The 21,331-nt window shown below is 37.7% G+C and overlaps 1 protein-coding gene across 1 annotated transcript; it reads right to left on the bottom strand.

Moving 5' to 3' along the window:
- Positions 1-4,818: 4,818 nt before the first annotated feature.
- Positions 4,819-19,640, bottom strand: CYBRD1 (cytochrome b reductase 1). Its single transcript, XM_082055652.1, has 4 exons — positions 19,233-19,640; positions 11,940-12,148; positions 9,140-9,294; positions 4,819-8,907 (listed from the first exon to the last, which is right to left on the bottom strand). Exons 1-4 carry the CDS (start codon positions 19,417-19,419, stop codon positions 8,607-8,609), a joined length of 852 nt encoding a protein of 283 aa, XP_081911778.1. The 5' UTR covers positions 19,420-19,640; the 3' UTR covers positions 4,819-8,606.
- Between the last annotated feature and the right edge of the window lie 1,691 nt (positions 19,641-21,331).

Consider the following 21,331-nt stretch of genomic DNA (forward strand, 5'->3'; position numbering starts at 1 on the left):
ACCCCAAAGTATTCTTTATTATTGCAGTCCTACATATTCAAAAATGTTACTGGTAATTTCATTAGGGGTATTTTAAATTTTTAGAGATAGGCAAAGGAAGATCAAGTATAATACACATAACTATCATACAAATATGTTGACAACATAATAAATCTAAAAGTGTGGTTTGTAATATAATCGGAATTTGTACATATTGAACTGATGTACAAAATGACTTTGTATCCATTTATTGCATTCCACAAGAGCTTACTGCAGATTGAATTAGTCCTTTAAGGCTTTAGGAGGAACTGTTATTCATACTAAACTGACTTGCCCTCTCCTAAATGGGAAAATGATTACCAAGATTATAAAACAGAGAAAACATACTCAGAGATATAAAGATTTTGTTTGCTAGAGCAGGGAGTACAGGGAATTCAGGGAATACAGAGGTAGGAATAAAATGTCCTTAGAAAAACTGGAGAAGGGAGTTTGGAATAAGAAAGAACTGTCATTTAGTGAATGGAGCATGTGTAACTCAGTGACTTGGAAAGCTTAATGTTAGTAAGTGCAAAATAATGCCATTTGTAGTGAAAATGTGAAGAAATGTCTGAACTCTTCAGAGGATTGTAATCACCTCTTAACTTAGGAAGGAGACCTGGGCATTGCTGTGAAGAGCTCAAACCATGTGTAGATTCCCTAATAGAGATTCCTATATTTATTTCTGTGTTAGTACCTGAGTAGCAATTGAAAATCACAAAGAGTATGCAAGATTCCCTGGTGACTGGCACAGGCTTATGAAGGAAGAAATCAAAATGAGTGCTGTATGTGCCAGAATATTTGAATTTCTAGAAAAAGCAGGTAAAAACAGAGTACAGGTACAGTCAAGGATTGGAATAACATTGAACTCTACTGTCTCTGAAGTCCACTGAAAACTCTGGAAGCAATCCTTACCTGAAGATACCTTTTTTCAAAGTGGATTTGAGCCCCTGTTAGTGTGGGAATGGCTGACTGCTTTTGTTGTCTGTGAACTTTCATTTATTTGAGGTTAGGACAGCAATGGTTAGGTCCGTATGCAAATTCTTCCAAGACAAATACTGCTTTTGGTTATACATGTACGATCTCGTGGACAGACAAATACTTCCTCAGCTTTTGCAGTTCCATTGGCTGGGTCCCACTGCTTGGTAGCAAAAGACATTTCGTCCAAGTCCACCGATAATGCTGCCTCCTTTGCTGGGCAGCGGTTGTAATTTTCAGTCACCAGCTGTGTAACTGTCAGTACAGACAAAAGAGCCAGGAAGTCTTCTACTGCAGCACTGTGAAAGCTGCTGCAGATTTGTTTTGCAAGGCCCTTCCAACTTCTGCTTAATGGATGCAATAAATTGAGGACAAGATTTATTTCTGATTTTACATTGCTACAGACTTTAAGAAGCATACTCATACATTTCCAGCTGCTACTCTTAGTAAATATGGAGACCTGTGAAGGGGTGATGTAATTTCCTATCCCTCTATAAAAGCATATAAAAAGTGCTTTATTTTTTATTTAATGACTGTCCAGTAAACATCTTTATTCACTTCATGCATGTCATCCTTTATTTGTGAGTTATAACTAAAATGTAACTTTAAGGCTTTTAAAGCCAAGTATTTCCACAAAACCATATGAAGAGAATAAATAGTTATAAATGGAGAAGCCACTGCTTGTCTACAGCAAATAGTCCATGAAGACTAATCTATGCAGTGCAGAGTAGAGGCTGAATATACAGGATTGCTGTCAGGGAGCAATGAGGGCTGGCTGGAAGCGGGGCAGGCATGGAAATGGCAGCAGGGTTCAACATCGTCAGGCAAATTCATGGTGCTGAGGCAGGTTGACAGTCACGGTGGAAAGTCAGTCCACAGGTCATAATCAGACCCACTGAGGGGCAGAGTCCTGTGATCACTGGTGATGGGCTCAGGCAGAAACCAGACCAGGAATTCAGGTCCACTGGGGCACAGGCAAGGACTGAAGCACCCAGATTGATCTTGATTAAAGCCCCTGCATACGTGTGTCAGGGTTCCGGTTGAAGCTGGCCAGGCCTTTTAAGGCCTATTAGCGTGTTCAAGGGCCCAACAATTGTAACATTATCTAAATTGTTATCCATTGCATTTGGGACAGACTAAAATGATTTCAGAGGCTGTGTGTTACTGAGACTTTGTTCAAATTCTTCATTACAGATGCAGTAATAACAGCAATTAATCCTCATGTAAATTTTCTTGTATTTTTAATCCCATTCTCTATAGCTGCTCTGAAACAGTAGCCAGACAGTATTAGTGCTCCCATTGCCGCAGTGACCTATGAGCTATTCCTTAACTGCGACAGCAATTGATGTTTTTAACAAAAAGATCAAGCACTCAAGGACAATTGCTAGGATAATACCTATACTGGAAGTGTTTTAACACAGTGTTTTTACCAGATCCAATAGTCATAGCAATAATGAGAGTAATGTTCTGGAGAATCAGAATTACACTGAATTTTGCCACTTTGTTGGCCTAAACATGAATACCTTTGTGAAAAACCACAGTACCCTGTCTACATCAGTACTTCCACTGTTACTGACACCATGAAATCACTGCCATAGTTGGCTATAGGAGAAAAAAGTCTTTTTCAGTATAGCCTGTGAGGACACGTAAGCAAGTCAGATCAAGAGGTAGCACTAGTGTACCATGTACAAAATGTCTTTCAGTAGTACCAACACCAGTATATTCAGCGGATTATATCAGAAAACATGCTTACAAAGTCCATGTTCACAAATAGAGTATATTAAGAATAGAAGATGTTAGCATGTATCAGAGGGAAGAGCTTTACTTTTTGGTTATTTGAAATTGGCACTAATGTTCACTTTATCAGGGTTAAATTTTATGTGAGAATGCAAGATCAAATGGCAAAAGTACTGGAAGTTCCTGGTTTTGTCTGATACTTGCTACTTGAATACCTTGTATATGAGCTTATCACTAAATTTGCAGGGTCCTATGTTCTTTCCAAGCTCGTACTTGCGCAGAAGTTACAAATAGGAGTTTTAAGAAGTCTGAGGCAGAGCACAGTAAAGAATGATTTCCAACATCAGAGATGAAGAAATACTGTATCTGAAGTGAGCCCTTTAAAATAATATATAAATTCTGACATGACTGTGTGTTTTATGTCTACCAACCTTGTAATTTTATTTTAAGGCAGATGACTCATATTGTATCAACTAAGGCCATTTTGGTAGTGCTTGCCACCTAGTGGATTACTGCTTGTGCACACATGTGAGAAGGATTGTCTGCTACAAAAAAATTTGAAAATCTGCTTATTATTCACACTATTTAATAATGTCCTACAGACTTTCAGTACCGCTAGATGGAAATTGTTTTGTTGGAATGAAATGCTAGTGAAAATTGAAATAAGAATTGCAAACATTTTCACTTTTATCCATTTTCTGATAGCTCTATTTATAGCTGTTGCTTGACTTGGTGATAGGCAAAAGATGGTATTTGAGAGCCAACGAGCAGCCTATGGATTCAACTCAAGCCCCAAGCTAACATATGTTAGTTGGCAGTCTCTGATGACCACATCTGGCAAACCTAAGTGAGCTCATTGAAATTTATACCAGTTGTTTGTACTTCTATTAGAGATATCCATGGCCTTGTCATTTTTGTTACAACCAAAGTTCTGATTTGTGTACAGTAGTAACTGGATTTCTCACTTTTACCTCCACTCTTCTGTTAGCCACATCGCTTGGAATGGTTATCATTCAGTTTTTCTGACCTGGACTTCAGTCTCTTCCTGTATAGTAATTTACCCTTTGTTACTGCCAACTAGTCATACACAGATCAGAAGTGTTGCTCATACCATAACACAAGGCAAAACTCTTTACGTAAGTTACAAGGGTTCCATCAGCTACTTACAAAACCCACTTCTCCACACAAATGCAGTCCTCCTGCCAAAATTTTGAGTCCCCTCTTTCAAGTGTGAATACAATTGAGCTTTTACTGAATTTTGTAATTAACATATTGAAAAAATATGGACTGTTTTACCAGAACTTTCCCTAAAAAATCCAGCCTACAGGAGACAGATAAGTTCTCAGCCAAAGGGAACTGTCAGGTTTGAATACAGCAAATATTCTGCTATACTGATAATTGTAACAGTATTTTTTACTCTTCCATGATGATGATCATGTTGAAAAGTTTTAGCCAACAGCTGTATGATACTCAGGAATAATCTGCTTATGTGTTACACTTTTAGAAGAATTTCCAATTAATCTCACTAAGCTAAAGAACATGCCTTAATTCTTACCTGTTTCAGATATGCTCATGATAGTTTTGCTATTAATAGCATTTTATGATCAATAATCTGTTGAGGAGTAACTTGATGTGCAGTTGTTAAATCTAGCTCAGAAGATTCCATGGGGCTAAAACCTTTGCCCTGCATTCAGTTTGGCTGCTATTTATCTGAGTGTGTTTGGATTTTACAGCCTTCCAACTCAGGACATTCTATGATTCTATGACCAAGGATAGTTTGGGGTCTTTTTTCCCCCTCCAACAACTGGTGTGGGGAATTTCTATTTCTATTATGATCAGAAGGTGAAATACAGATTCTTTCTGTATATGGTGAACTCCTTCACTTTCTGTTATATACTGACTATCCTTCTAACACTACAGAGTACAAAATTCCATCAGGAATACTTGGAATTAAAAAATATTTAATTCATTTTGTATAACTATCCTCCCATTTAAGAAAAAAGTAATCATAAGAATAATTTGATCTTTTGCCAAACTTAGAAAGTTGTATTTTAGTACCATAATATAAATTTGTACTCAGTGGTATCATAAGCTTGAAAAATCATTTTTATTAACATACAAAAAAGAATAAGTAAAATAGGCATTGTAATGAAATATTTGCTTTCATCTACAAATAAGTACCGTGAGTAACAAAACAATAAAATAATTAAGTTCTTGTGAACAGTTAGAAACAGAGGAAAGAATTTTCTGAAACAGAGGCATAAAGAAGGGTTCTGAAATAGAAAATATTTGGCAATATCTTTTAGTCTCTCAATAAAATATCCACGTAAACAAGTAATCTGTATTTACAATATCATATGCAATCTTCTTGGTTACATGTAGTAAGAAGCATACATGTAATTACTGTACATTCAGTTTTAAAATCTAATTCGCACCATCAGTTCTCAGTTTCATTAATGCTGGAAAAAATGCTGTTCTGCTTCTGTAAGCAGTACTGCATAACAGCATGTAAATACATTTCATTTTTTTTTCCAAGCATCTTAAAAAATTAGCACTTTTAATGTTAGGTTTTGTAACTTCCTATGTTTTTATAGGAACCCAAACTTGGAGTGTAAGCTCTACAATCATGTCCCTGTAAAAACAACAATGTAGAAGATTTCCAAACATGCACAGAAATCCTGATAAAAAAGCTAGAGTTCTACCGCCCATTTATATATTTGAAAATACACCTTTTAATTTTCCATGTTGCTACTATTACATATAAATAGAGGTAAGAAAAGGTGCATGAAAGGAAAGTTAATGGCACTTGGAGAAGCAGCTTTAGGAATGCCTTTTTTTCTAGAGAAAATTACTCTCCAAAGCCCTATGTATTTTTATTTAGCACTTGAACTAACCTCATATGTTGCAAGGATACTTAAAGACCTTTTAAATCAGTCTAGAACTGAAGCCAAAAGTCTATAGGATGTTGAGTCTTTTAAATTCCACACAAGAAGATGAGCAAGGTTTAGGAGCCCACAGCTACTGCATCTCACCAGGATCTTCTGAAGACCAAAGCAGGCAGAATCCCACAGTTCATACACATGAGATATCACTGATCACTATAATTTCCCAGAACAGAATCTTCCAAACACCACTGAGTTTCTACTATCACATTTAACTTCAGAGTTGAAAAAACAAAAAGGTAGTCTGGCAGACCACCCTCAGAAGTTTGCTAATCATTGATTTTTCAATTAGGTTTATATAATCAGAATAGAGAAGTAAAGAAATGCCACTGTTCTTTTTCAAGTACCCTGACTCTTGAACATGGAATAAATGGAAGGCATGCTGGTTACTACAGCTTAATTTTAACAGCATATAGAACCACCCACCTAAAAGCTGTTGATTTCAATACGTCCAAGTCAGTATTGTAACAAAAGAAATCACAGATGTGTGTTTTGTTTCCCAATATACTGTACAGTTTCTTCCAGAACAATCCTTAGACAAGCAACTACCACACAAACACATGCTTTTATTAGATGACTTAGTACTATGCAAGGATTGAATGAGCTCATTTTCACAGGTGGATGAGTCATAATAACAGGCCACTACATACCAACTTAACCTGCTGTTGCCTGTGTGAGTGCAGTATGAAAAGCCACTTCACCTGTTACACTTGAAAAGTGTTAATAGTGCTCTCTCACAAAGACTAAATGTGCATCCAGCAGCTGTAAGATGCCTACTGATTTCACAAAAAAACCCCAAACAACTGACTTGTTGAGCAGAACATAAGAAGATCAGAAGACAGCACAGTTTAGTGTTCTCCAGAAGCTACTGTGAATCCCTCTTCCTACTTAATGTTCAACGTATAAATTTGTAATAAGATGCATAACATAATCATGTCATGTCAGTTGAGCACTAATGTCATGTAAAACAAGTGCTCTTGTTTTCCTCTCAGAGAGCTGCTATCAGTACTATTTGGATTTTATGTTAAAGCTGTGCAGAACCATTTTAGGGAGGACAGATAAAAGTATGGAACTTGAAAAACAGTCAAAAAGCTGTTTGATCCATTGCACACAGTAGGACTGGAGGGGCGTTCACACAATAGGGTAGTATTCCTTCCATCATACCTGAAGGCTACACCATGGCATTTAAAAGCATGTATTTTCTCAAATGAAGCAATATACCAATGCTAGGTTGGGTCTCAGTCATCCACAAACATATGTAAGTAAAAACACAGAACTCTGGGATGCAGTCCTTGAGTACCACATGGTACAGCAGAACAGTTTTTCAAATATTTTACTATGCTAGCTTTCTACACTGCATTCACCAAATAATTAAATGTTATTACAAATCACATAACAGGGACCAAGGTGCTTCTTGTCAGAGAAGATCCAAAATGGCACATGACCAAAATTATTTGTATTAGTGCAACACTGAATTTCAAGAATTGCATATTTGCTAAAGTTTAATACGTCTAAACATTTTTAAAAGGTATAGCAGATAAAAATTTACGTAGTCTAAAAAACGCAGGAAGTTATATGCTGTCTGAAACTGTCTATATTGCAACATGAACAGTGGTAACTTTGGACTTGTAGTGGGCTCTGCAGCTTTTACAAGAGCTTATAATAGAAAGGCTCATTATTGTGGACACGAGCAATGAAAATTATCTACTATAATTATTCTTCTATGATACTAAAAATTATCAATATTGTTTATATCTGTGAAAATAATGAATGAGCATAATACATCAATACTCTGGTTAAAAGAAAGAGCTGTAAAAATAAGTGCCAGTAGAGACTCAAACTGCATTATTTAACACTTTAACTTCAAATTAAAAAGTCATGGAGTTTTTAATAGTGTGCTTGTAGACTAAAGTATGTCTTCATGCCCGTGACAATAATTGTTTTGACGCCAGCATAGAGATACCAAAATTGGCTTTGAGTGAACAGGTAGCATTTTAATCAAATCAGCAAAGCTCAGCTATTTCTTGGAGGCAGCATTTCTCACTTCAGGCTCCTTTCTTCTGCTAGCAGTCTTCTCTGGTTTCTAAGCTCCTGATTTCTAGTCTAGTGCCATGAATCAATAGAGCTGTCCTATCAAATAAAAATAGTAAAATGCTGCCTTCTGTGTGTATCTACAGCTTTCCAAAGAAGACAAAGTCTGCATTTGTATGTCCTAAAATTTCCTTAGATTTCAGTAATGATTACACATGATCCAAAGCCAAATGTTGTCTATATACAATATATTTGGTAGAGTTGGTTAAAAAGTCAACACATACCTTTTGATTAAAAAATTAAAAAAAAAAAGTTTTTAAAGGAAACATGGCAAACTTTGATTTATTTTTCTGAATTCAAAATTTTAGACTTAACATTTTTATGGTGCAGTTCTGCAAAGTGCTGAATGACCTCAGATCCCAGATACATATTAGTAGTTCGTGAGGGGGTTAATCAGGTTGAGCAATCAGAGCTTTAGAAAAGTGAACATTACTAGAAAAATTATATGAGCTACTAAATTCTGCTATCTGGTATACTTCATGACTCTGTTTTGTAACCTGCAAAATCACGCAGAGCAGAACTAAGTCTCGATCTTGTTAATTTTTCATGACTCTAAAAGATATAAGCATTAAGAAGTGATATGGAAAACATTTTTCAATTATGTGTTTTTCCCATTATGTGATGTCATTCACACCCTCATTTTTTAAATGAAGACTGAGTATGAACCAATAAAACATGTTCAGGACTTATTGGAATTTAAATTCATATGCAGAAAACATGAGTATCTTTGAGCAAGCCATATGGAAACTAAAATCCCAACCTATTTATATATCAATATAATTAAACTGGAAGAAACCAGGGGGGTTTGGCAGTATAATAGTACTCTCATTCTGTGTAATTTCTTTACATAGTTGATCGTTGGGCTGCTTCATCAAGCTTGAGGTTTTGTTTTCTGGCTACATCACTATTGATCCTCAGGTCAGCTTTATCTGCCTGACTCCCGTCTGTCATTGTGGATTCCGCTTCTGTGCCTTCGGGAGTCCCTCCAACGGGCAGCAGAGCTTTAGCATTCTCTTCTGGGGGGCGCTTCCAGTGGGGCCTGCTTGCCATCCACAAAATAAGTGCACCAAATATGACAAGCAAAAGCCCAAGACAGTTGACAAAAGTTGCCTCTGGTGGAGAAGAGCTATATGCAGGATTTCGCCTTTGGAAGGGAAGAAAAAAAAAGGTCAGTTGTTTTGAAGACAATCCTGGTCTAAAAAGAGCAGTCTCCTACTAGGTAGGAGGTCTTTGTAAACCAAACCAAACGAAACCAAACGAAACCAAACGAAACGAAACCAAACCAAACCAAACCAAACCAGTGACCCAATACTAGATGGTTATAATTCTGTGCAAATGGAAGCACCTTAATAAACAAGTGAAAAACAAATACTTACAATGCAAATATAAGCTTTTCTGTGATTCCCATGAGAGCTGTCGCAATCACTGTTGCAAAGATGGTAAGACCCGAATAAACATGTATTGGCATGACAGCTCTTCGGAGAGGAACTGGAGCAAAAGGGAGCAGAAAGACAGCGAAACCCAAGAAAAGCTAAACACAGAACAGATTCTTAGTTAAAGCTATATGGGAGACACGTTGCACTTCAAGCAGAATGAAAATCATCACAGAAATTCCATTTCGAGATATCTTCACATACAAATTTGTAAAGAATTGGCAGTTTTATTTCTGAATGTGTTTCCCTTCAAAATCAAAGCAATAATTCTGGATTAGCACCTGGGAAGCAGACATGAAATATTTTATAAATGATCCCACCTAATATCAGTGTCCAAACTTACTGATACTGCTGGCAAATGCAGATACCAAACTAAGTACTGCAAACACAAGTTTTCAGTGTCACTAGTTCAGTAATACATTGAAAGTGTGGGTAGGTACATTTTTACAGTCTTTTCAGCTCCTGTTCTCTGTTTCTGTTACAGATTTACACATAAATGAATATCAGAAGGCAGTCTAACCTTCTGACTTGAGTGGACTAAATAATTTAACCTTATTAAAGTACATGTCTTTAGAAAGGCAATGATCTATATCTCAATATAGAGATATACATAGATAGATACCAATCAGTTGGCATTTACAGAATGAAGATGTGTGTGGGTGGCATGAAGTTACTCAGGGGACATGAGTCTTCCTGTTAGCACTAGTTTTGTGATGGAAGGTGACCCATCATGTCACATGGTTGCAGTCACAGGCTTGCCTGATCATATTGAAGTTGTCTCCCTTTTTTAGTTTGTTCTGCCATTACTCACCCCTGCTGCTAAATTAGAAACAGTGCATGAATTTGTATTTCATCTTGCTTTAACTTCCAGCCTTAGTCCTGGTTTTGTCTTTCCATGCTGCATTAAAGAGCCTGGTGTTTTCTCCCTGGGAAGCTTTTTAATACATTGTAATCAAGTAATCTCTTAATCTTCTTTATATCAGCTAAACAGTTAGAGCTTTTTAAGTCCTCCACTGGAAGATAGTTTTTCCAGCTATCAAATTACTTTCCCAGTTTTTATCTGCTTTTTTAAATTATTATGTTTTTACATTAAAAAAAAAAATCCATAGTATTTCATATTAGTTTCACCAATGCCATATACGGAGATTAAGATAACCTCCTATTAGAGAATTTACTTTTCCTGTTGTCACAGCATTGTGAGAACTCATTTTGAGCTTCATGTCATCTTTGAGTACTAGTTTTCAGAGACCTTCCTTACCAAGAGGCAGTCTCCATTTTACATTTCTGCCCTATTTTTAAATTTACGTCCTTGTGCTATACTGTATTAATATACATTTGGCGTAAATACAATATATTTACACCATTGTTCCTGTAGGTATAGTATTATGTGAGAATCTCCCCCAATAATTTTTCAACTCTGAGACTGGCATACCCTTTCTGGCAAATGCCAAGTGTCTCTGTTCACAGAGATGCTACTTCATGACTATTTTTTAACAATAGTGCTCAATCATTTAACAAGCATAAGTCTGACTAGAGACTTACATCCTCGTTTGGAGGAAGTAACACCACAGTTCTAGTGATGAGACAAGCAAGGCATTAAATGGCATTGATCATGTTTATAGTGGAAAAGTGAAAAGTAGAAATAAGATCTTATTCATAATTCTTTATCTTAAATATTAGAAAAAATGTTGATACCTGGTAAACTGGCAGCACAGATTTCCCTGAAATAACTGCATTATTAAGATAAGGAAAATGTTAACATTGTTCATTCATCAGCTGTTGTTCAACTACAAATAATACACTCCACAATGCTGCAATATGCTTTATTTTTTCTAAGTGTTAAACCTGCTATTTCAACATTATTTCCTGTACCTCCTAGCCTGAGCAGTGAAGGATGGGAGTCCAGAACTCAAATCCCACAGCTGGGGATTTTCTATGCTTGATCACTAAATAATTAGTGTCTTATTTTTTAATTATTAGTGTTTTGGAAAAAAAAAAATCAGAATTTGATGGAACAAAATACATTTCCATAGTGTAATAACAATACAGAGAATTCAGAATGTATATGTAGAAACATCACATCTGTATGTGTATACTAAATGTAAGGGCATGCCTGCTCTTCTTCTATGACAAATGCAAAACATACTAAGTTAGCTCATTCTACATTATGGTAACTCTAATTCTCTGCCAACAGGAGCGGGTAAAAGCACGCACACAAACATTTATCACAGTTTTGCTGATTCAGGAGAACTGGTTAGCCAGCAGTAGCTAACTGAGCTGTCAGATCCTTTCAATCTGCATCGCTTCCTGCTGCACTGCTTCTGCTGATAAACACAAGGCTTGAGACCAAGAAGTTGCTACTTAAAATTATGATAGTTGGAAAAAAATAAAAACAATTACTTCATTTGAGGCTTCCTTAATGAAAGCACTAACTGTATTTAAATATGCTACCAACAAACCAAATCACTTGCTTTAACTTCAGCAGTTTACAGAGCTTAGAAACAAACTACTGTGTAACTGAATAGTAAATCAACTCCCATTATCCTAGCAAATAAACAAAACATGCTTTAAAATACATTTTTCTTTGAAGTCAACGATCTAGTATTTGCACATTTACATGCTAATTTGCCAAATGACAGAATATAAATGGATATCCCAGTAGTTAGAGTATATTAATGAGCCTGAATTATCCAACACATTCTTCAAATTTACAACCTGTTTATAAATACAGTTATATTCTGACCTGGAGAGAATAAAATATAACAGCAGTCAGCCCAATCCAGCTGTGCAGACTGTACATGTTTGGAATATTGCTGGCATTATGGTATTCAAACACGGCTACCAGAGAAACAATCGCAAGAATCATAGCTATGGTATTTAATCCAGCGTGTATGAACTTCATCAGGAGTTTGCTGCACTTCCATGTCCAGGGCAACCTGTACACAATAATAGCTGAAGAAAGAACAGAAACGAGATTTTATGCCTTGCAGGATAACTTCTCTCAGATTTTGATAATCATGCATCATTCACATAGTCACATTGTAAATTATAGGAAAATCCAACATTTAATCCTCTAAAAAAGCCTAGGCTTTTTCCTACACATAGCATAGCATATTCCAAATATACAACTGAGGTTTAAATATAGCTTTTAGAGAGACTTCTTCCTAATTTTTTAAAAAAACTTAAGCATGTTTCAAAAAAACAGTAAACAATTTGGTGTCGTCTCTTCCTTGTTCCTCAAACTGATCAAACAGGATTTTGATTTTTTTCTGCTACTTGTCAGATTGGCAGAACAGGGCCCAATTCTTAAATCCAGAAGAACACCTATTGAGAAAAAGTGTGCAAGATTATTTTTTAATGGTTATTCTCTTTGCCATCTTTGGATAATGCTGTTCTCTAATTGCATATATATTTATATGCTATTACATTGATATTAATAGGATAACTTAAATGAGAAAACGCTACTCAGCATAAGGGAATCATGATCTGACTCTTAAAAGACAAAAGGATTTGGCAACTACAACTCTTCCAACACTGTTAGATGAATCTAAGGGGCTTTTGCCTACATTTGCATTAATAACTCCAGCAACCAGTGTTTTGTCCAGTGTGAAAAAACCAACAATTTCTAGTGATCTAACTCCAGAAGCCTAGAGTTGCTTCTTCCCAGGCTCTTTCCTCAAGGTCTCCACTGCTCCCTCCCTGCCACAGCTGTCCCCTGCCTCTCGTATATGCCAGGTGCTTTCCACAGGGGACACACGCAGACCAGACTAGATCACTGAAGTCCCAGGTACATCTGATTACAAACTAGGTAGTAATTCTGCATGTATGACAGCACATAAGTATATTCAGATAGCAGGGGACAAATATTTATGAGGACAGCTGATCAGCTGAGCAATCAAGGCTAATGCACACATCCATAGTGTCTTGCCTGAGCAAAAAGACTGAGCTCCATTCATCCCATTCAGCATATCCTCATTTAAGTTTTCTGCTTATGAAATTACATTCAAATCCTTATATATAATTAGCTGTCCTAAAACAAAAGAATAAATACATGTTTTTTAAAAAGTTCCTCTTCCAAACATTAAGCAATAAATATGCACCAGAAAAAAAAAAAAAAAAAGTATTGCCTGATAAATACAAAGATTAAGAATTTAAATAAGTGGTTCTCATGTGCCTTACTTAATAGTTCTCCATAACCCCAGCTTCTTATGCAAAAAGCATAGGTTATGGAAAATTAATAGGATATTCATACTGTATGTTTTGATGAATAATAATAAATTACTAATTTCAAAGCTCTCTCTACATTTTTTCTGTTTTTTACTTGGATGTCTGCACTAAATAATTCACAAAGAAAATACTGTTCACAAGTGAAATTTCCAGACTACGATAAAATTTTAAATGAATGTATGCTTTTACATAGTGTGTGAAAATGTAACGCTGGAATGAAAGTGACCCTTAGAGTATTTAAACATACACAGCACTTAGGTAGTTCTCAGCTTTCTACTTTTAAAAAGTAACAGTAGTAAATCCTACAAATCAGGAAGATAGAAACCTTGGTTTTTAAGACAGTTTGACAGTAATCAGTCTATATGACATAGGTATTATTCAGCACACCAATCTTATGATCACCTTTAACAGTTCCCCAAAAGTTATATGGTAGTCTTATATCTTGTTGATATGGAAATAATTGACTGCATCAGACTATTATTAGTTAATTTAGTAGTAGTGATTGTGATTTCCAACTTTGTAAAGCAGGTATGCCAAAAAGGCCCCAAACAAGCCTCAGCATCCCATGAGTATTCCCAGTAAATCCTTGTAGTTCCATCTTACAATATGGCCCATAGTATTGTCAATATTTATTCCAAGTGCAGCAATGTACTGGACTCTGTATGTGTTGAAGTAAACTTGATGTGCCTAGGTCCTGGTCTCAGTTTTCAGTCCTTGATCACAGAGTCAAGTCCGAGCTAAAAATTTGTAGAAAATTTTTCTTTGGTGCATAAGATGCTGTAATCTCATTGATTTAACTTCCCAAATCACTATCAAAAACTCCCTAGTCATGTGTCCACATAGTCTTAGATCTCTATCTGGGCTCTTTCCCATAAACAGTACGACAGACAAGAAAGGAATACAGACTAATGGCTAGGACTCTTGTTAATAATACCATGCATTAGCATGTTACATGCCACAGCCCAGGACATATGAATGATAGTACAACTTGGTTTAAACCTTTTTCCTTGACGGCTGTGTGTGGTGTTACACATTGCAACTTGAGCAGATCTGAGTGTTGGTCACTGTGAAAAGACACAGTCCCATTTCCCCATCACCACTTTTGCTCTATTTCTATGTGCTTCCCGCTGCCTTTGTCGTAAGTCATGTTTTTCTGACCAGCAGGAGGAAGCAAGACAATTTGGTGAACAAAAGGGAAAGGAGGGGGAAGATCCTGCTTTCAGTGGTGCAAGCTCTTAAGAACTGACTCAGACATCGTGTAATTTCATCTCAAAATAGCCTGAGTTAATTAAAAGCACATACACAGTTACAGCATTTTTAGTCATAACAAGCTAAAGCAGTCCCATTAAGAACTTTCTCTAGTAACAGTATCTCTACTGCTGTTAAGAAATCTGACAGTCTAGATTTCCTCAGACAAAGCTTCTCACTCCTGTTTTGAGCTGTGATTTTAAAGCATGTCACATACTGCAGAGTAATCTTGCAATATTTTGTATGTAGCACGGGACATCTGTTCTTTGCCAAAAGCACAAAGCAAAATTCTAGAGTTAGCCCTCTAGTATTTCTGACTAGCACATGCTGCACATGCTGTAGGGAGGTGTAATGGATTGCTCGTGAGACGCCTTCCAACTTAAACAACACAAGCGTGGTTCTGAGTGCACTGGGGGTGCACTGCACAGCACCTCGCACCTGCCAGAAAGGAATGTTCCTCTTCACTCCTATTTCCTCTCCTGCTCCTTCTTGGCTGATCCTGTTGCTTCAGCAAGTTCTGAACACCCACTAGATTCTTTGGGAACCACTTTAACATCAGAATGGACAAGTGCCCCTTTATAATTTCAAAGGGACTCAAACTAAGCTTGTCAAGAGAGCTGTGTCTTGACAAGTTGCCTGTGATGAGACCCTTACAGCTCAGCAATGATTTGCCTTTCCAATTCTTGAGAATTCTGCAGCCCATTGGATGTTCGAAGCTCCAGGAGTTAGCTGTTTTTCCTTTGAATAGATGTTTTGTTGTTTGAAGCAGAGGTAATCAGGTTTGTGAGATAACTCAGAGCAAGCATTATCTTTAGATGTATTTCAAGATGAAAATCTATGCTTACTTTAAAGTAGATTCGCATTCTTTCTCCTTCCTCTCACACACTGCCCAGCATCTCTCTTCTCCCATCTATGGCACTTCTGAGACACTTTGTGCAGGCAAATCAACATTCCATTCTGGCAATGGGGGGTGGGTAGGTGTTACTTTCCTGCTAGTTGAGTTAATTCTGACAAGGGCCAGAGCTGGCACAAATAAACCAGTAGGAAGATGAAGTCTGAGGCAAGGAGAAAGCTGAAAGGGATAAGTGGAGGATAGAAGTAGGAATATTTCAGCCTCAGTGAGCTGTTAGGTCACCTCACCCACCTAGGTGATTTTATCCATACAAATGAAATTTGACACTGTAACACCACATGGCAATGTGGCAGACCAGGATTGTTCCTTCTCTTCACTCTGTAAAGAACTCTTAAGCAACATTCCTGATGTATTCCTTTATTAATACCTTGCTGATGTTAGGCTACATCCTCATGTTTTAAGCCTGTTTAAAATACAAATTGTATGACATTATATATCATGTATGATGAAGAATATTAATTGTGCAAGCATCTTCCAAGATTTTTAGTGTACACCTTATTGCATAGAGTTTACATACGGTTCATAAGCAGTAGAGAACTGATTGGAGGATGTGAGACAGAGACTACCCCACTCTCCTTGTTCTGACTTACTCTTTATTCAATTTTCCACAACCCTAAAAACCACTATGGTGCTTCACAGTCTGCAATAGAGATTGTCACATCTCTGTAGAAAAAAATATTATTTTATTAGGTGAGTAATGGGAAATCCTCAAAAATAATTTATGCTACATTACATCTTGATAGGTTCCTTAATTAGTCCTTTGGGAGAGAACCAAACATCATTTTCAGGCCAAACATGAACTAGCATGCAAATACTCCTCTGGAACATGCCCTGGTGTCTACAGTCGTTGTTCAACATTTCCACATGTAAAATAAGACAGAATTCCTTATTTACTTATTTAATCCATTTCATCATTCTACTATTCCTTCAAGGCTTTCTTAAAACTCATTTTTTCCTCATGCTTTTTCCTATCTTATTATTTTCAAAAATGTTGCTGTACTAATATGCACACAGACTTTTATTGCCTGTGTTTTTCCCACTCCAAGTCTAGAAAATCATCTGGACAATTGCTGTGCACTGACAGAGTTTTGTCAGGTAACATTTACCTATTGGTGCTGATCCACAAATAGTAAGAATATTAACATGCCTACAGCTTTTAAATTTGATTGACAAGCTATAGACAGCACTTTATCAGGGCACATCTACTTCCCAATATGCACATTATTACAGTCATGTCTTCTACCTCCTACACATCAATACAACATTTCTGTCCTTGTATAGACTTCAGTGAGCTCAAGAAACAGTTGATTTGGTTATTATTTCAAATTTTCCACACAAATTTAACCAAGATATTTATTAGAAAGTCCTTTCTACTTTTAACTACTTAAAGACTTTTTGTGTGTGTGCAAAGAGGCATCCTTTCTCCAGACTCATCCAAATTACTTTGAATTCAATGGCAGATTTCCATCAGCTAAATATGAATCAGATCCACAGTGGTATCTTATCTGTTGATATTTCATCTGATTTACTACATAAGTCCTTCAGTCTCTGACTTTGCTTTTCTTGTTATATAATAGAATTTCCTCCCCAAATAATGGTCTCCTATCAGTTGATTCCTTGGATTTATTCCTGTTTTTTTTTTTTTTTTCTTTTCTTGACGTTCGGTTAACTTCCATTTACTTTAAATATATCCTTACCTATATAAGGCTTGAGGCAACATCCTTACTGTGTGACTAGAGAAAAACTGAGTTTCAGAGAAAAAAACCAACAAAATGTGTAGGAAAAAGCTGCAGAAAACCTACCCCTATTTTCTTCACAAAGTCTATGCTTATATAAAATACAGTACTTTGATCACAGTAAGGCATATATATGTTAGTGAAGTCAACAGGTGTTTCTCATTGCTTATTTATAGCCTGAAATTACACTTCTCCATTGAGCAATATTATGTAAAACAACTTCAAAACATTGTTTATTGCTCAATAGTAATTTGTATCTTGAAGCCAGAAAGCTGAAAACACACACTACTCCCATTGAAAAAAAAAAGAAAATTGCGGTGTATGTTCAAATCACAACATTCCCTTCATAGCTAGAACCAGACAGCCACCCACTCCTCCTGCATCTTCCAACCCCTGGCGGGGCTCCCGCCGAAGAGCAAGCGCACATGTGATGCAAACAACATGTTCCACTGGAAAGAAAGTCCGGATGTGCTGGACAAGTTTTCTGGCTGGATGAATGCAATGTATCATTCAGCAATGAAGCAAATGTAATTAAGGTTATTAAAAATGAAATTCTGAGTTTGTCTAGACAAAATTCTAGTTTGTCTTCTATTATGAAGAAAAAATACTCCTGCTCTGTAAGTCTCCAGAGGTCCTTCATTACTTAAGAATACTAAAATCTTCCCTGTCCTCTCCCCACAAAAGTCAGTGGTAAAACTATGGGAGAATTTCCAGTGTTCTCTGCAGTATTTATCTGCCCTTCTTGGAGATGTTACTAATGTTTCATTTTCACTTTTCATGTTGAAACTCGCAATAATTTTTTCGATGACTTTATTAAAAATTACTATTGGAAGCTGTCATCTGTGTCAAAATTCCTCATTAGTTTTAATGCAATTAGCATAAATTGACACTCCCAGATGTAGGATTTTAAAGGTGCCCTAATTTTTGCAATATTTACCTCTAGTTTAAATATATTCACATGCTAGATAAGCTCCTCTGTGGTGCTGTATCATTATCTGCTTTTTAAACTTGGCTGAGAGCATTGTAGTTTTCTTTCCTAAACTGATACAGTTTATCAACTACAGTGTGACTAATTTAGTCATTTTCTTGCAATTAGCCAATTACGCCAACAGCAAAAACACAGTTCAAACTCCAGTATTGCTGTTGACATCAAGGAACAACCCTTGCGCTTAAGACCTAACATACTAATTGTGTGGAGTGGGAAAAAAAGCTACTGTTCATGTCATAAATGTAAAGGGAAACGTCCAGGGCAGAACTCTATATAATCCAAAGTTCTTACACTCTATAAAAAAACAACCAACGAACCAAACAAAAAACAACAAAAAACAACATTGCATCATAATCACTGTATGCTATTTATGGAACAGGATTAAGAATTAATTTAAAATATCTATTTTACACAATAATTTATGCTAAGTCTGGGCTGATGAATTTCATTTTAACTATGGTTATGGTGCTACATTTTCTTTGGCACGAATGCCGTTCCTGGATCTAGCTTCAGTGGTACTGAACTTTCCTTTCTCCTCTTGGGACATGGGAGAGAGCCAGAAGAGAGGGAGCCAGAAGAGAGAAACTGTCCTAGGGCAGCATTTCTGGCATTTCCATTCTCAACTTGCATAATTTCAGGCTAACTAGGAAAACACACCTCGCAAGCGTTACTCAAAGTGCAAGGCAATCCCAGGCCAGGGTAAACAAGTGCTTGCAGAAAAAAACATATATAGCAGTTTCGGCTTGTTACAAGGGACCCTTTGTCCCTTCTCGGGGAGCGCTGGCTTCCCTGCAGCGCTCCGGCCGCACAGCGCGGACAGCTGCGTTCTCGCTGGCACTCGCTACCGTCCCCGCTCCCCGCAGCCCCGGCCCCCGCAGCCCCTCTCCCCCGTAGCTCCGCGCCAGCCCCGGGACCCTGACGCACCGATGCCCTGGATGAAGACGAAGCCCGTGATGATGAGGACGGGGTGCCAGTTGAATTCCCCCGCTCCGCCGTCCCAGCTCAGCCCTTCGCGGTAGTGGAAGACCCAGACGAGGGAGAGGATGACCGCCACGAAGCCGACCTGCAGCGCCGAGACCAGCAGCGCCAAGAAACGCCCGTAGTCCTCCATGTTCCGAGCTCCGTGCACGGCAGCAAGCGCCGCGAAAGGGAGGCCGCCCGGGAGGGCGGGGTGGGCTCCGGGCCGGCGGAGCGGCGGGCGGTTACCGCCCCGCAGCCGCTGCCCGCCCGGCGGGGAGGCCGCTCCGAGGGGCGGGAGCGGGGTGGCACTCCGCAACCTACGGCCGTGGTAGCGCTGCTGGTTCTCCAGGAGGGTGTTGCTTGTCTGTTTTGTTTTGGTGTGGGGTTTTTTTTGTTTGTTTGTTATTTTGGTTTGGTTTTGTTTTTAAAGCAGTTTTTACAAGCTGGCCGAGAGCTTCGTCCCCTCGCGTTCAGAACCCTGCCTTAGCAAAGACGTTTATGTGTCCGCCTGTCCCCGGGCAGCGCCCCGGTCCCGGCCCCACCGCTCTCCCCTCTCTCGCCGCTCCCCCCGGCTCGGGGAGCTGATGTGTGCGAGGTTTGTGCTCGTGGTTGTAGTGGAGGTTGATGGGTGTGATAAGCGAGGACGCTGTCGGGCGAATGGAATGAACAGGCGTGCCGTAAAGATAAACTGGCACAGCCACAAGTACGAACAGATAAAGCAGCAACACTACTGAAATGAAGAGGCAGACTGGGCATGCAGAAAATGTGGAGTAGCAGCACGGTTAAAGATACTGGTGGATTGTACTTGGAGCGCACCTTCTGCCATGATCATCCCCTTGACTTATCATTGTATTCACTGAGTGCTGTAAATGTAAAACAGATGCTAACCAGTTTCATATATGGCCTCTGGCCTAAGTATGTGGGAGCATTTGGGCGTTGTTTTGTTGAATAACATCAAATATATCCAATGTCCACTAACTAAGAAAGGGAGCAAGCGCGTTTTCCTTAAGACTATTCCAACTGGTATGGAAAGGCCCATTGCAGGGAAGTTATGGAGGAAAACAGAAGAAAACAAAACAGGATTGCAAAAGAGACAACACACACCACTTGTCAAATCATGTATTTAGTTGCTTTTTCCTTTGCTGTAGAACATTCAGCTGGCTCTGAAGCCTGTCATATGTAGTAAGAGGATATGCCCAAACATACATTCAACACTACTTTCCTGGTATTTGATTAGCTAACTTTTGAAATATAGATAGTGTCAAAATACATACAAATTAGAAATTAATTAACTGATTAACAGCAAAAAATACTTGTAATTCTGGCTAGTCTTTGAGCTGCTTGATAACTCATGCTTAAATAGAGGCTTAAAAAATGAAAAGAAACAGTTTTCTGGAACTTAAAATAGTTTCAGTACAGTATCTGCCAATTCAAACCCAGGACTTACTAAAGTGTTGGAAACTTCTACACAGAGACGTGAAGAACAAGCCAGATTGGAGTGGGATGCAAATATATTTCTTCATTATTCTCTCTGTTCTCCTAAAAATAGAAGTTGAACTCTGACTCTTTAAAGAAAAACTTGACTTGAACATCACTTGTGTGATGATGTTTAGCTTTAATTTGCATGGATTTGGTGTGACCTGCTCTCTGGACTTAAGTAGTTGATCATTTTAGTCACAATGGTAACTAGAACATAGATTTTAAGGTTCACAAGTCACAGCATCTAAGAGAAGTGAAGATCTAAGCCCTGAATCTTCTGCCAAATGAACTCATGCATGAACTTCCAAGGATGCCAGATTGTCATTAGCTCATGAGGCAAGCAGGTTATCTCATATTGTTGTCATAAAAATGATACTAAGTTTTCTGTTGATTGCTTAAATTAAGTTAATATTTCTATTCTTTAATTGCAAACCAGCATGTAATAAAAACATAAATCTGCCTCCCTATGCATAAAAAATATCACGTGGCTTAAACAGCATATTATTTATACATGATCAATTTTAGTTGTTTAATGTATCTTTTTCCCTACTTGTCTGGAATCCTTTACTCATTGTGTTTTAAAC

The sequence above is a fragment of the Streptopelia decaocto genome (assembly GCF_964273445.1).
Source record: "Streptopelia decaocto genome assembly, chromosome: 6".
Lineage (NCBI taxonomy): Eukaryota > Metazoa > Chordata > Aves > Columbiformes > Columbidae > Streptopelia > Streptopelia decaocto.